A 12,709-nucleotide genomic window follows, 5' to 3' on the forward strand; every position below is an offset into this window, starting at 1 on the left:
TCAGACTTTCTTGATCTGAACTGCTTCAGAGGAATAATACTTTGGTTCAACACATCATGTAAAGAGGAAAATGAAGTGAGAAACTAGGAAAATCTGTGCTTCAGAGAAAATCTAGCATTAATTCCGTTAACACATAACAGTTAAGATTTCCTTTCCTATTCACTGAATGGATCATCACAAGGTCATATCTATTACGTTATCAAATAGAGAATGACTCTCAGCTATATAGATTAGAAGTCAACCATTAGCAAGGGATTTCAGTTTGATAAAAAAAGTCTTCCTCGTAAATGTCCTTTGGGGCTATGAGGATAAAATGTTCCAGCCTGATTAAAGGGTCTCCTTTTTAATTGACCTTCTGAAGTAAAAATGGCGTATCTCCCTTTAAAAATATTATTAAAGAAATGTTCATTTTCTGTTACTTTCTTATCTGTTGTAAAGAGGCAAAGGGTGCACTAAGTGAAAAGGGAGGGATGTAACCTACATCCAGGTAAAAGAAGACGGATTGGAACCAGCAGGGACCTTGGTCACATGTAATTTTAGGAAAAGTAATTGACAAGAGGGAACACTGATAACCTGGACCATAGGGGTGGGGGAGTTACGCTGCTAACCCCAAATCCTCACCTCTCTCGTAGTTTTAATCTACCCGTCATTCTGAGGGAGAAGGCTGAGTAATCCTCTCGAGTGAGATTTACATCCTGGTCAACTCATTGGCGGGTCAGCTATGAGTCAGTTCCAACTCAACAGTGATGAGGATTTTGGCTTTTCCCTTTCTTCTCCCCTCTCCCCCCACTAGATCACTCACTTTCTAGATGTGAGAATGTCCTCTGTCATTAGAGAGGGGTTGACCAGGGTTCTTTGCCACTCCTTGGCACTTAAAATGCAGTCTGCAGGCTCTTTGGGCTCCAATGAGCCCATGTTTTGTGCAGGAATTGCCCCTTCACATTTAAGTGACTCTGAGAGCAGAGTTTGAGGAGGCTTTTCCCCCCCACTCTGTGCCACCCACATCCTTACCTGCACACAACACTGTACCCCCTTAGTCAGTATTTGTGACCATAACACCTTTCTGAGGGGAGAAGTTTTGTCTCTTAGGAACATTTATTGAGCTAATTTGGTGCCCATTCTAACCTGAACCTCTGTTTAGTTCACTGAGGCCTTTGGCTATCTCTGAATGTTTAGCTGGCTTATCCCCACCTCCCCTAAGAAACGTTAACGTTTATAAGCTTCAAACACACTATCTTTCCTCCTCAGAGGTCTTTTTGTCCCTCATAATAAAAAAAGGTTCCACCCTGTATCTGCAACTGCCAGAGCGTTTTACTCATCCTCTCCCTCCAAAAGCCTTTTGGAGGCTGGTGGGGCTTAGCCCAAAGAACTGAATTTACTGCTGGACAACAGCAGCATTCGGCTATAAAATTACCATACAGCTGAAGGCACAGTATGCTGGGGCCCCTGAGAATTCCTCATCTTCTGTCCTGTTGTCCTCCTGGTTTGTAAATGAGTATGTTGGGTTGGTGAAAGGTGTGGGGAATGAGAGAAGCTGACAACTCACAGGGCAACCCCCTTCTCTCTTCAGTTTAAATTCTTTTTCTGATATATTCAGACTTCTTAGAAGTAAGGTTAGACTATAGAGTCCTATGTCGTTTGCCGACAGTCTCTCAAATAAAGCGTTAGAGGATGCAAGCTTTTATTTCCAAGTTTCCCAAAATAGGATTTGTGCTGCATGGTTTGGGGGTAGTGAGACTTAAAGACTGGGGTATCCCCAGAAGTAACACCTTCCCCTTGGAGTTACAGGCTGCTGGGGTCTTCCAGGGAGGAAAAGCCTCCCTGAGCTACATTTAGGCCTCAGCTACCAGTTCAGATCAGGTAGCAACTGTCATTTAAACAATTGTGCTAGAATGATCACCTCTTACCCTTGTAAAACTGTGTGTCCATCGCTGTTCTAACTGTTTCTCTTTGTCTATATTTGAATCCTTTTTCTAGAGATCCAGTTGTCATCGGTATCCAGAGAGCCCTCCTTTTCCTCCTCCTTCTGCCGCCGCTCTACCACCACCACAGTTGCTGGTTGTTGCTAAGATTGCCTCCATAGTAACATCCACATCCTGTTTACACCTCAATATGGCTGAGGCTGTCTGAAGTAGGAACCTACCTATCCTGGACAACCACTTCCATCACCACTTGGGGACGCCAATCATCGTGACACGTGGTCCGGCTTCTACTCCCTTCCCCCATTCTCTTCCTGCCCTGGCTGCCACACTTCATATACAAGAGAGGATCAGGGCTTGGAGCTGCTGCTCTGAAGTTTATTGCACAAGATACAGCTGGTCTGATTCCTAACTGGGTCCCAAAAGAAGCAAGAAGCAAGGGGCAAGAAGGCAAAAGGCCCCTGCTCAGTTGAAGGAAAACTCTTCTCTGGTTGAGGGGCTTGTTGACAGCAGGCAGAATGACGAACCCAGCAGAACATGCCTTGGTGGCCAACTCAATGGTTGACAGCCGTGAAGGGGACTTTGGCTGCACAGTAATGGACCTGAGGAAGCTCATGGAGCTGCGTTCGAATGATGCAATGAACCAGATCCGCAACCACTATGGAGATGTACAGAATATCTGCAGTAGACTAAAAACATCCCCTGTGGAAGGTAAAAACTTTTTCATGAATGGGGGACTAGGGGAAAGTAGCTTGTGCCTTAAAGTGTTGTTTTTCCAGATTCTAGAGAAGCCCCATTTCTGGAGGTGCTTTAGAAACATCTGTATCCTCTAGGGGAAGTATAGCATCTGGTACTCTCTGTGTGTCGTTCTTTCCTCCTTTTTCTGTACCAGTGTACCAGAAATAGGGCTTCTTTTACAATCTGCCTTGTATAAATGTTTATGGCAGAAATGTTTTTATCAGTAATCTTTAAATCCCTTGTTCTGTTTTATGGAGCTCTGGTGGTATAGTCTGTAAGGAGTCGCACTGCCAATCCAAAGGCTGTACCTCTCTGGCAGTTTGAAATCCACCAGGAGAAACATAGGCAATCTCCTTCCTGTGCTATTTACAGCATCTCCAAAGGAGGGGCAGCAATGAGTCAGTTCTGACTCTATGGCAATGGTTTTTTTATTCTGTTTCAATCTTCGTTCACAAAAGAGTGTTATGTACCATGAAACCTGTGAGAGCCAGAACTTGATGGGACTGCCTTGTTTTTCCAGGTCTCCCAAGTTTTCCACCTTTAACAGGGTGTAGTTTTTCCACTCTTCTGTTGCTTGTTTTAACAGTAAATGTTTGCGGTTTGAAACTACCAGCTGCTCCACGGGAGAAGGCTGAGGCAGTCTACTCTCATAAAGTTTTATAGCTTCAGGAATGCTATGGGCAGATCGACTGTGTTCTCTAGGGACCCTGTGGGTCAGAGTCAACTTGACAGCAGTGAGTTTGGGGTTTTCTGCTGTCATTGTTTTTTAGGTGGATTTCCCCCACACCCTGCCTTCTCTGACAAGTTTCTGTGTTACACAGCTTCCAGCTTTCGCCATGTTTTTGCATAATTCCTTTTCTTGTGCATTTTACAATGGAATGAGTGAAGGAACAGGTATAAAAGTAAATAAGTTTATCTACCCAATATAGAGATAGATCTGGTGGCCCATTCGTAAGACATTGCACTATCAACCCTAAAACATGCAGTTCAAATCCACGAGCTGCTCCATGAGAAATAGATGGGAAATATACTCCTGTGTGATTAAAAGCCTCTGAAAATCTACTGCAGTGCCAACTATGAATGGGTTCCGACTCAACAGTGTACAACAACAACGCAATGTAGAGCTTCATTAGGTATGTCATTAAAAAGGAAATTGTAAATCATTAAGAATAGAATTGTGCCCATCATTAGCTTTGGGTCATTCTGGTGTCTGTCAGTCAGGGCATTATTTTCAACCTTGACTGGGCACTTTTAATATAGTTCTTCTTAACCTGTTCTTTCAAGAAAATAACATATCCACTTTGATGCTTACCTAGCTCTATCCATTTACCATTGCCTAATGAATGATCCATGACACAGTGACTGCTGCATTGAGCTTGTGTGTGTCAGGAAGTGTGAGATGGCGCAAAACCGGACTGGGTTCAGAGCTTTTGTTCATAGGGTCGCTGTGAGTCGTACTCAAGGACACCTAACAACAACAGCAACTACAAATAATCCATGGAAAGAGAGGTCTGGTGGCGTAGTTGTTGGCGAGCTGTGCTGCTAACCTAAAGGGTACATTTCTGATAGTTAAAATACATCAGCCATTTTTTTTGTGGGGGGAGATGGACAGTCTCCTTTTATATGGTTTATAACCCCCAGAAACCCACTGGGAAGCGGTCAACTATAAGTCTGTCTCTTCCTACTTGACAGCAATGGACTTGAGTGAATAAGCCATGGTAAATAGTACATTGGTCAAAATACAGTAAGAACATAAGAAACCCGGCTTTCTTACTTAAGCTTTGTTTCAGCATCTCTGTTACAGATTCTTGCTTGGCTTTACAGGTCAGGTTGTAGCATGCGATGGAGCAAAGATTCTATTTTAAAGGGCTCGGCCACTTGAGTTACTATTTCTGAGCTTTCCTTAAAGGTTATCCATTTCTTCCTGATTCTAAGAAGAGATTTTGACCCACTTGTTATGTTATGTGCTATTGAGTTGTGTGCAACCCATAATGACCCTATGTACAGCAGCTCTGAATCCTGCCCTGTCTTAAACCAGTCACTAATTCCAACACCCCAACCTCCATGGCCCCAGTTACTGACTATATCAATCCATCTCATCTGGGGCCTTCCTCTCCTGTGCTGTCCCTCCACCCTTCCAAACATGATGTCCTTCTCTAAGGACCAGTCCCTCCTGGCCATATGCCCAAAGTATGTGAGATGGAGCTTCAAAATCCTTGCCTCCAAGGAGAAACTTGGTTTCACCTGCTCAAAGACAGACTTACTAGCTGATGCTTTATTGTAAATTATCGATTTGGAGATAAGACTCTTTAGGATGAAAAAGAGATTTTTACATAGTTATACATACCTATTCAATGCCTTTTTTTCCTTTGTAATCTTTTGGAACTACCCTGTTTGTTCACCTTACCTCTACCACTGTTCCATTTCCTATCTCAGATGTTTTGAGTTCAAATACTGGCCCTTCAAGTTCTTGTTGTCATTGTTATGTGCCATCGAGTGGACCATGACTCATAGCACAATAGCTCTGAAACCTGCCCTGTCCTGAGTCAATTTCACTGTGTTCAGCACACCTATCCCTATTGCCCTAGTCACTGTGTCAATGCGTCTCATGCAGAGTCTTCCTCTCCTGCTCTGTACCTCCTCCCTTCCAAATATGATGTCCTTCTCCAAGGACTGGTCCCTCCTGGCCACATGCCCAAAGTATGTGAGACAGAGCTTTAAAATCCTTGCCTCCAAGCAACAACTTGGTTTCACCCTCTTCAGGACAGACCTGTTTGTCTCTGCCAGTTACTAGCTGACAAATATTGAACTGTTTACTGAATCTCTCTTAGCCTGTGTTTAATGTTGATAATATGTAGCCAATGGAGTAACTCAAATAAAAACCAAACTGCTGCTTGCCAAGTGGATTCAAACTTATACCCATCTTATAGGAGAATAGAGCTGCCTCATAGGGTTTCCAAGGCTGTCGTCTTTACAGGAGGTTACTACCGTATGTTCCTTCCACAGAGTGGCTGGTGGCTTTGAATTGCCAGCCCATTGCTTAACCACTGCACCACTAGACCATAAAGTTACTGAGATGAGTAACACAAAAATTAGTACAGTGTCCAAACATATGATATTGTTGTTGAGTACCGTCGAGTTGGAATCAACCCATAGCTGACCCTCCAGGGGGTTTTCAGAGGCTGTTAATCACATGGGGAGGAGATTGCTCATCCTTCTTGCATGAAAGAATCTAGCTGGTGGATTCAAATCACATGGCTTTGAGATTGCAGTGTAGTTTCTTACCACATGGCCACCAGAGCTCCCTAAACACATAACAGGTATGCAATAAGTTGATTGTCTTCTATTAGAACAGAGCCCATGTATCTGAAGCTGTTTGTCAGCATACGAGTACTTAGGAGTGCAGTGGACTATTATGTCTGCTGGGGATACTGCCTGTATAACGGCTTCCACACCCCATTTTCCTACTTAAGCTCTTCATCTCAAAAAGAATCATGCTTAAGATGACAAGACATGTTTGCTCTCATGCCCCTTATAAGGTTCAGTCCTTGCCTTCTGACTAGTTGTTATCGGCTGTCTTTTGTGCACTATCTACTTCTCAGCAGCGAGGTTTCTTTATCTTGCCATTTTTCTCTCAGCATTGCCCATAAAGAGAGGCCAGTTGTATGATGGAATTCCTAAGTTCATCAATTGATTACTAACCAAAAGGTTGGCAGTTGGAATCTACCCAGAAAACCTTGGCAACTGACTTCCAAAAGGTCATGGCCGTCAAAAACCCTGCAGAGCACACTTCTCTCTGAAACACATAGGTGGCCATTATGTCGGTGGAGTCAGCTCAACAACAACTCATTTTACTGGATTCCTGTTTTGTGTTGATTGAAATAATGGCAGTACTTTTAAAACACTCATCTGGATCTAAATAAGCTTTTTTTAGTTCTGAAAGCTCAAATTCCTATTCTGAGCTTGATCTTGTGGGACCATTTTCCACCCTCAAAATGAACTTCAGGAGTCCAGATAAGCTGGAAGCTCTGGCGCACCTAATGTTGTTGTTAGATGCCCTTGAACCAAGTACAGCTTGTAGTGATCCTATGAAAGATGCGAACCCTCTCCTCTCCTGTGTTATCCTCACAGTCTCTGCAATCTCTGCCACACTTGCACTGCAGTCACGGTCTCAGTCCATCTGGAGCATCTACTAACAGCCTCCTACTCCTGCCCTTTCCAAATCCTTTCCCATAGCTGTTACTGTGTTGCTTTCTGATCCCCAAGCTTCTATTCCCATCAACCACACAGGAGGAGACTGCCTGTCTTTCCCCATGGAGCCACTCATGAATTTGAACTGCTAGAGAGACTAGGTCTTTGAGTTTTTGTCTTTGTCATTGTTGTCAAATGTGAATTGACTACTAGCTGATCCTCTCCTGGGTTTCTGAGGCTGTAAGTTGCATGAAAAGCAGTATCTGCTAGTCTAAGAGGGACATCATGCTTGGAAGGGTGATAGAACAGCACAGAAGAGGAAAACCCAGGATGAGATGGATTGACTCAATGACCAGAGCTATGGGACTAGATCTGTCAGAGAAAATGAGATTGGTTCAGGATAGGGCAGGTTGTTTTGTTTTGTTTTTTGTTTTTGTTTTTCAATTTCATTTAGTTTGTTCATTTTTCATTTCAATGAACATCTACAGAGATTTTTGGAATTCCATTCATTCATTGTTGCACCCTTCTCCCCGCACACCCCCTCCCCCCCCCCGCCCCCCGTTTCTCTTCTCCTTGGAAAACAAAAAAAAAACTCCCTCATTGGTACACAATCCCCCCGCCCCCCCCCAAACCCCACCCCCCACCCCCAAATATAATCCACTCTGCAACCCTCATTGCGTACTCCTACGATAAAAATAATGCCCTAAAATAGAATAATTTTAGACTATTCTCTCCCCCATAGACTTCAATGCCATAAACATATTTCATCCAGTTTTTCTCAGTCCTACCCCCACCCCAATGCCAGCCTCATTCTACAACAGTGGCACCATATAGCATTTGTCCCTTTGTGACTGAGATACCTCACTTAGCATAATGTCCTCCAGGATTACCCACTTTGAACAATATTGCATGAGTTCCTTGTTTTTCAATGCAGCATAGTATTCCATTGTGTGAATATACCACAGCTTCTCTACCCATTCGTTTGTTGATGGGCATTTAGGTTGTTTCCAACTCCTTGCTATTGTAAACAAAGCCGCGATAAACATGGGTGCGCATATATCTACTTGGATGTCATTTATAGTCTCTTTAGGGTATATTCCCAGTAGTGGAATTGCTGGGTCAAATGGTATCTTTATTTGCAACTTTTTGAGAAAGCGCCACAATGCTTTCCACAGTGGTTGCACCATTTTACACTCCCACCAACAGTGAATAAGGGTTCCAGTCTCTCCACAACCTCGCCAGCATTTGTTGCTTGAGGGCAGGTTTCAGAACTAATGAAATAGGGTTCTCTGAGTTGTGGGCAACTTGATGGTTCATAACAACAAGTTTCCTGAGAGGAGATTGCCTGTCTTTCTCCGGAGGAGCTGCTGGTGGATTTGAACCACCAGACAGTGATGGCCTTTGAATTAGTGTGGCTTTTGAATTAGCAGTGCAACTCCCTATGGACTGTTATTTTTATATACCATCACTGTTGTCGTGGGCTGACCCATAGCTGACTGTCCAGCGAGTTTTCAGAGCCAGTTGATGGCACAGGAGGAGAGTGCCCATCTGTCTTCTCTGGAGCAGCTGGTGGATTTGAACCACGTGCCTTTGGGATTGCAGTGCAGCTTCTTACTACTAGGCCACCAGAGCTTCCTATATACCATCAAGTCTGAACTAACTCATAGCTGACCCTTTAGTGGCTTATCAGAGGCAGTGAATCACATGAGAGGAGACTGCACATCTTTCTCCTGAGGAGCAGCTGGTGGATGCAAACTGTATGCTTGAGTCGGCAGCATAGCTCCAGAAATCCCTAATGTTGGCAGGGAAGTAGAATGTATATTGGCCTTTGGGAATGGAAGCTCTGATAAAGTAATCCATAGGAAATTACACTTGTATTCCCAAAGGCCAATATATATTCTGTTTACCCCTCAACATTTACAGTGACTATCCTTTGATTCTGGGTGTGGAAACTACAGAACAGTGTCATTGATTTCACATGCAAGCAAGATTCTGCTGAAGTTCATCTAAAAACAATTAGAACAGCACATCAGCAGAGAACTGCCGGAAGTCCAGGCTGGGTTTAGAAGGGGTCGCGGTACTAGGGATATTGTTGCTGATGTTAGATGGATCTTGGCTGAAAGCAGAGAATACCAGAAGAATGTCTATCTGTGTTTCATTGATTATGCAAAGGCATTTGACTGTGTGGATCATAACAAACTGTGGCTGACTCTGAGAAGAATGGGAATCCCAGAACATTTAATTGTGCTAATACGAAACCTATACTTGGACCAAGAGGCAGTAGTCAGAACAGAGCAGGGTAACACTGCATGGTTCAAAATTGGGAAGGGTGTACGCCAGGGATGCATCCTGTCTCCATACCTTTTCAACATGTATGCAGAGCAGATTATCCGAGAGGCTGGGCTCTATGAGGAGAATTGTGGCATCAGGATTGGTGGAAGGTCTGTTAACAATCTCCTTTATGCAGATGACACAACCCTGCTTGCTGAAACTGAGGAGGACCTCATGCACTTGCTGCGAAGGGTCAAGGACTGCAGCCTTCAGTATGGACTGAGGCTCAATGTCAAGAAGACAAAGATTCTCACCACTGGACCAATTGGCAGCGTCAGGATGGATGACGAAGAGATTGAGATTGTTCACAGCTTCAGTTTGCTCGGCTCCACAGTCAACACTCTTGACACCAGCAGTCAGGAAATAAAAAAGTGTATCGCGATGGGAAAATCTGCTGTTAGGGATCTCTCTAGAGTACTCAGGAGCAACAGTGTCTCTCAGGAGACTAAGGTGCGCCTGATACAGGCCATGGTATTTGCAATCGCTTGTTATGCATCAGAGACTTGGACAATGACTAGGGAGGACAGAAAGAGAGTGGATGCTTTTGAGCTGTGGTGCTGGAGAAGGGTACTGAATGTACCCTGGACTGCCAGGAAAACAAACAGATTCATCTTGGAGAGGATAAAACCAAGCTATTCCTTGGAGGCAAGGATTCTGGGGCTTCGGCTGACATACTTTGGACATGTTGCCAGGAGGGACGGGTCCTTGGAGAGGGACATCATGCTTGGGAGGGTTGAGGGACAGCGCAGGAGGGGAAGACCCCCTATGAGATGGATTGATTCGGTGACTGGGGTAATCGGGGTGGGTGTGTCAGAGGCGGTGCGGTTGGCGCAGGATAGAGCAGGGTTTAGGGCTGTTGTGCATAGGGTCGCTATGAGTCGCAAACGACTCGACGGCACATAACAACAACAACAACCCTTTGATTTTAGAATAGCCCTAGTTTCTGACATATAGTTGAAAGCCACTCTTTTCAAAGGCAAGCATCTTTTGGCCATGACATTACCTCAAAATTCTTACCACGGGCACAGTTGTCCATTGCCATTCTCCTGCTTTCTAAGACAACAAATACATATCAAAAGATGTTTGTAATGTAGGACTGGTCCTGGAGCTCTGGAGAGCCTTGAGTGTCAGCCATTAGTCAAGGAGACAATGGCCTTGTGAATGAGGAGAAAATGGGACTAGGAAAAGGAGGCACAGAGCACCTGGGACACTGGAGTCTGCCTGGATAAGGGCAATGCCATGCAAGCACAGGAAAAAAGTATCAATATCCAGGTACCTGATGAGCTGATGCTATAAAAAGCTGATCTGTTCACAGAAGACCACACTGAGGTGTCTGAAAATCTAGCATAGTCTTGTCACCTGTAGGAGACCTTGCCAAATAATAAGAAAAATATAGAAATGTACCTGCAGCTTGGGTTCTCCTGGATGAAAACCAGGGTGAATTGATATCAGGGAGGCTGAAGAGATTGGTTTCTAGATACAAATGTACTTCTTCCTGTTTCAGATCGAATTCCCAGAGTAGAACCCTTCCATTTTATTTTATGTTGATTGATAAACATCTCTGCTATAGATTGACAGTTTGGGGTTTGTTTGTTTGTTTGTTTTGTTTTTTAACCATTGCTACTATTAAGGGGCCTTTAGGGAACTTGGAATTTATAATGTTTCTAACTCTCATGGATCCATTATGTAGACTTACACCATTCTAAAGGCAAGCAGGACTTAATTTCAACACAGTGTCTCTGTTTCACTGCCAGAAAGTTTGATAAGTTGCCCAAGGTTTTACCACCTGTTAGAACATGATGGGAGAGCTCATGTTTTCTAACTCACAGTCGGGTCAACGTTCTGCTTCCTCTTAGGTTAGAACAGCAACACAGACAATCGGAGAAGTATAGATTATTTAAAGTATTGTTTTTCACTTCAAGTGCCCAAGCTATTGTCTAATCGTGCCTCAAGACTAATGTCAGCATTGGCTTATGTTCCTTGAATATGCTTTGGTTAACTGGCCTAAGTAGAGGGGCCTGCGTAGCTAAGAGTTGTTTAGACGTAAGAAGACACAAAGGCACTCAGTTACCTCGGCCTTCAGCAACAACCAGACACAAGATTGAGAGTGTGAGCATAAAAAAATCACAGGAAAGATAAACAAGTTGTCTATGGGCTTGGTGAGGAGACTTGAAAAAGGCTATGTGTTTACATCAAAGTGAATAAAGATTCTAGCCTTTTGTGTTTGTGGGTAAACAAAAGCAAAGAGGCAAGGCTGAGGCACCAAAGCTTGAATAAACTGTTGCCCTGTGTTTATCAGTAGAGAAAATAGGAATACTTTGTGTTTGGAATAATTTTTGTTTGCTTGCTTCTACTCATGCAACGTCTTCATCCCTGTTGGTATTGTCTCTTCTCACCTCACCCTGCTCCCAATTCAGCCAATCTCTATCCCCCCAAAAAAGCAGATATGATATAGTATAGAAGACATCTTTCCTGAGGAGTTTTCCATGCTATCTTGTGGCTTCAGTCGGCAAGAGAAGTCTTTGGTGAATCAAGAATAAAAGTGACTGTAGGTTAAAAGGAAGAAATAAGATATTTTCCTTAGGCTCAGTATTATTTTCTGTGAATGAATAAGCGATGAGTCTAGTCAAGGTAGATTCTTTGACTAGATTCTCTGACACGCTCACCAATTGCCATGGAGTCGGAATTGACTCAAAGCTGACCCTCCTGCAGGTTTTCAGAGGCTGTAAATTACATGAGAAGATACTCTCCATCTTTCTCCTACTGAGCAGCTGGTGGATTCGAGCCACCCATCTCTGGGTTAGCAGCACAACTCCCTGGTGTAGATAGTTGTTGTTGTTGTTGTTGTTAGGTGCCGTCGAGTCACAGACAACTCATAGCGGCACTATGAACAAAAGCCCTGAGCACTGTTCGTAGAGTTTCCAGAGGCAAGCCATTTTGGAAGTGGATGCCACTCCTGCTTCCATGCTTGTTTTAATCGAGGAACTCCAGCATACACTGTCCACCATGGGTAACCATTCTTGCATTTGGCACATCAATGTCACAGTGTTCAATATAGATAGAAGGATGTGTATTATTTTTCCATGTTGACTCGCAGCTATTTTTTATGCCTTTTGAGAAGGAAGAATAATGTTCCCTGAGGGAAATCTAGATCAACACTTTTGGGGAAAGATTTAACTGAAATCTGAAGGGGAGCCTTGAATAATCAAAGTGAACTTCTTTTCTTTCAGAATTCCTGTTGAATGTGGGTCTGAAAGAATGTTGGTGGAGTGTTCTAGTTCATTCCCCTTTGTACCCTTTTAAGGTCCCTGGGTGGCACAAGAAGTTTATTCTCAGAGACCTGGTAGTTGAAACCCACCCAGGAGTGCTGTGGAAGAAAGGCCTATCTACTTGCTTTTGTAGAGATTACAGCCAAGCAACCTCATGGGGCAGTCCTGCTGTATGTGGGGTCTCTATGAGTCAGAACTGACTCACCAACAGTGGGTTTGTTTTTATTTTTTTTTTTCTGTATTTTTCTTCTCCAGTGTTGT

At 43.7% G+C, this 12,709-nt stretch overlaps 1 protein-coding gene across 4 annotated transcripts in view; it reads left to right on the top strand.

The window, feature by feature from the left end:
- The first annotated feature begins 2,054 nt into the window (after nt 1-2,054).
- Nucleotides 2,055-12,709, top strand: part of ATP2B4 (ATPase, Ca++ transporting, plasma membrane 4) — an 80,052-nt gene continuing 69,397 nt past the window's right edge. For 3 of the 4 annotated variants that reach the window (XM_006887889.1, XM_006887890.1, XM_006887891.1), the window contains exon 1: nt 2,055-2,630. In XM_006887889.1, the coding sequence (XP_006887951.1) occupies nt 2,438-2,630 (193 nt within the window). In that variant the 5' untranslated portion in view covers nt 2,055-2,437. The remainder of the gene's footprint in view (nt 2,631-12,709) is intronic. The other variant, XM_006887892.1, reaches the window with a different exon arrangement.

The sequence above is a fragment of the Elephantulus edwardii genome, unplaced genomic scaffold, assembly GCF_000299155.1.
Source record: "Elephantulus edwardii isolate Elephantulus edwardi_28Jun2011 unplaced genomic scaffold, EleEdw1.0 scaffold00063, whole genome shotgun sequence".
NCBI lineage: Eukaryota > Metazoa > Chordata > Mammalia > Macroscelidea > Macroscelididae > Elephantulus > Elephantulus edwardii.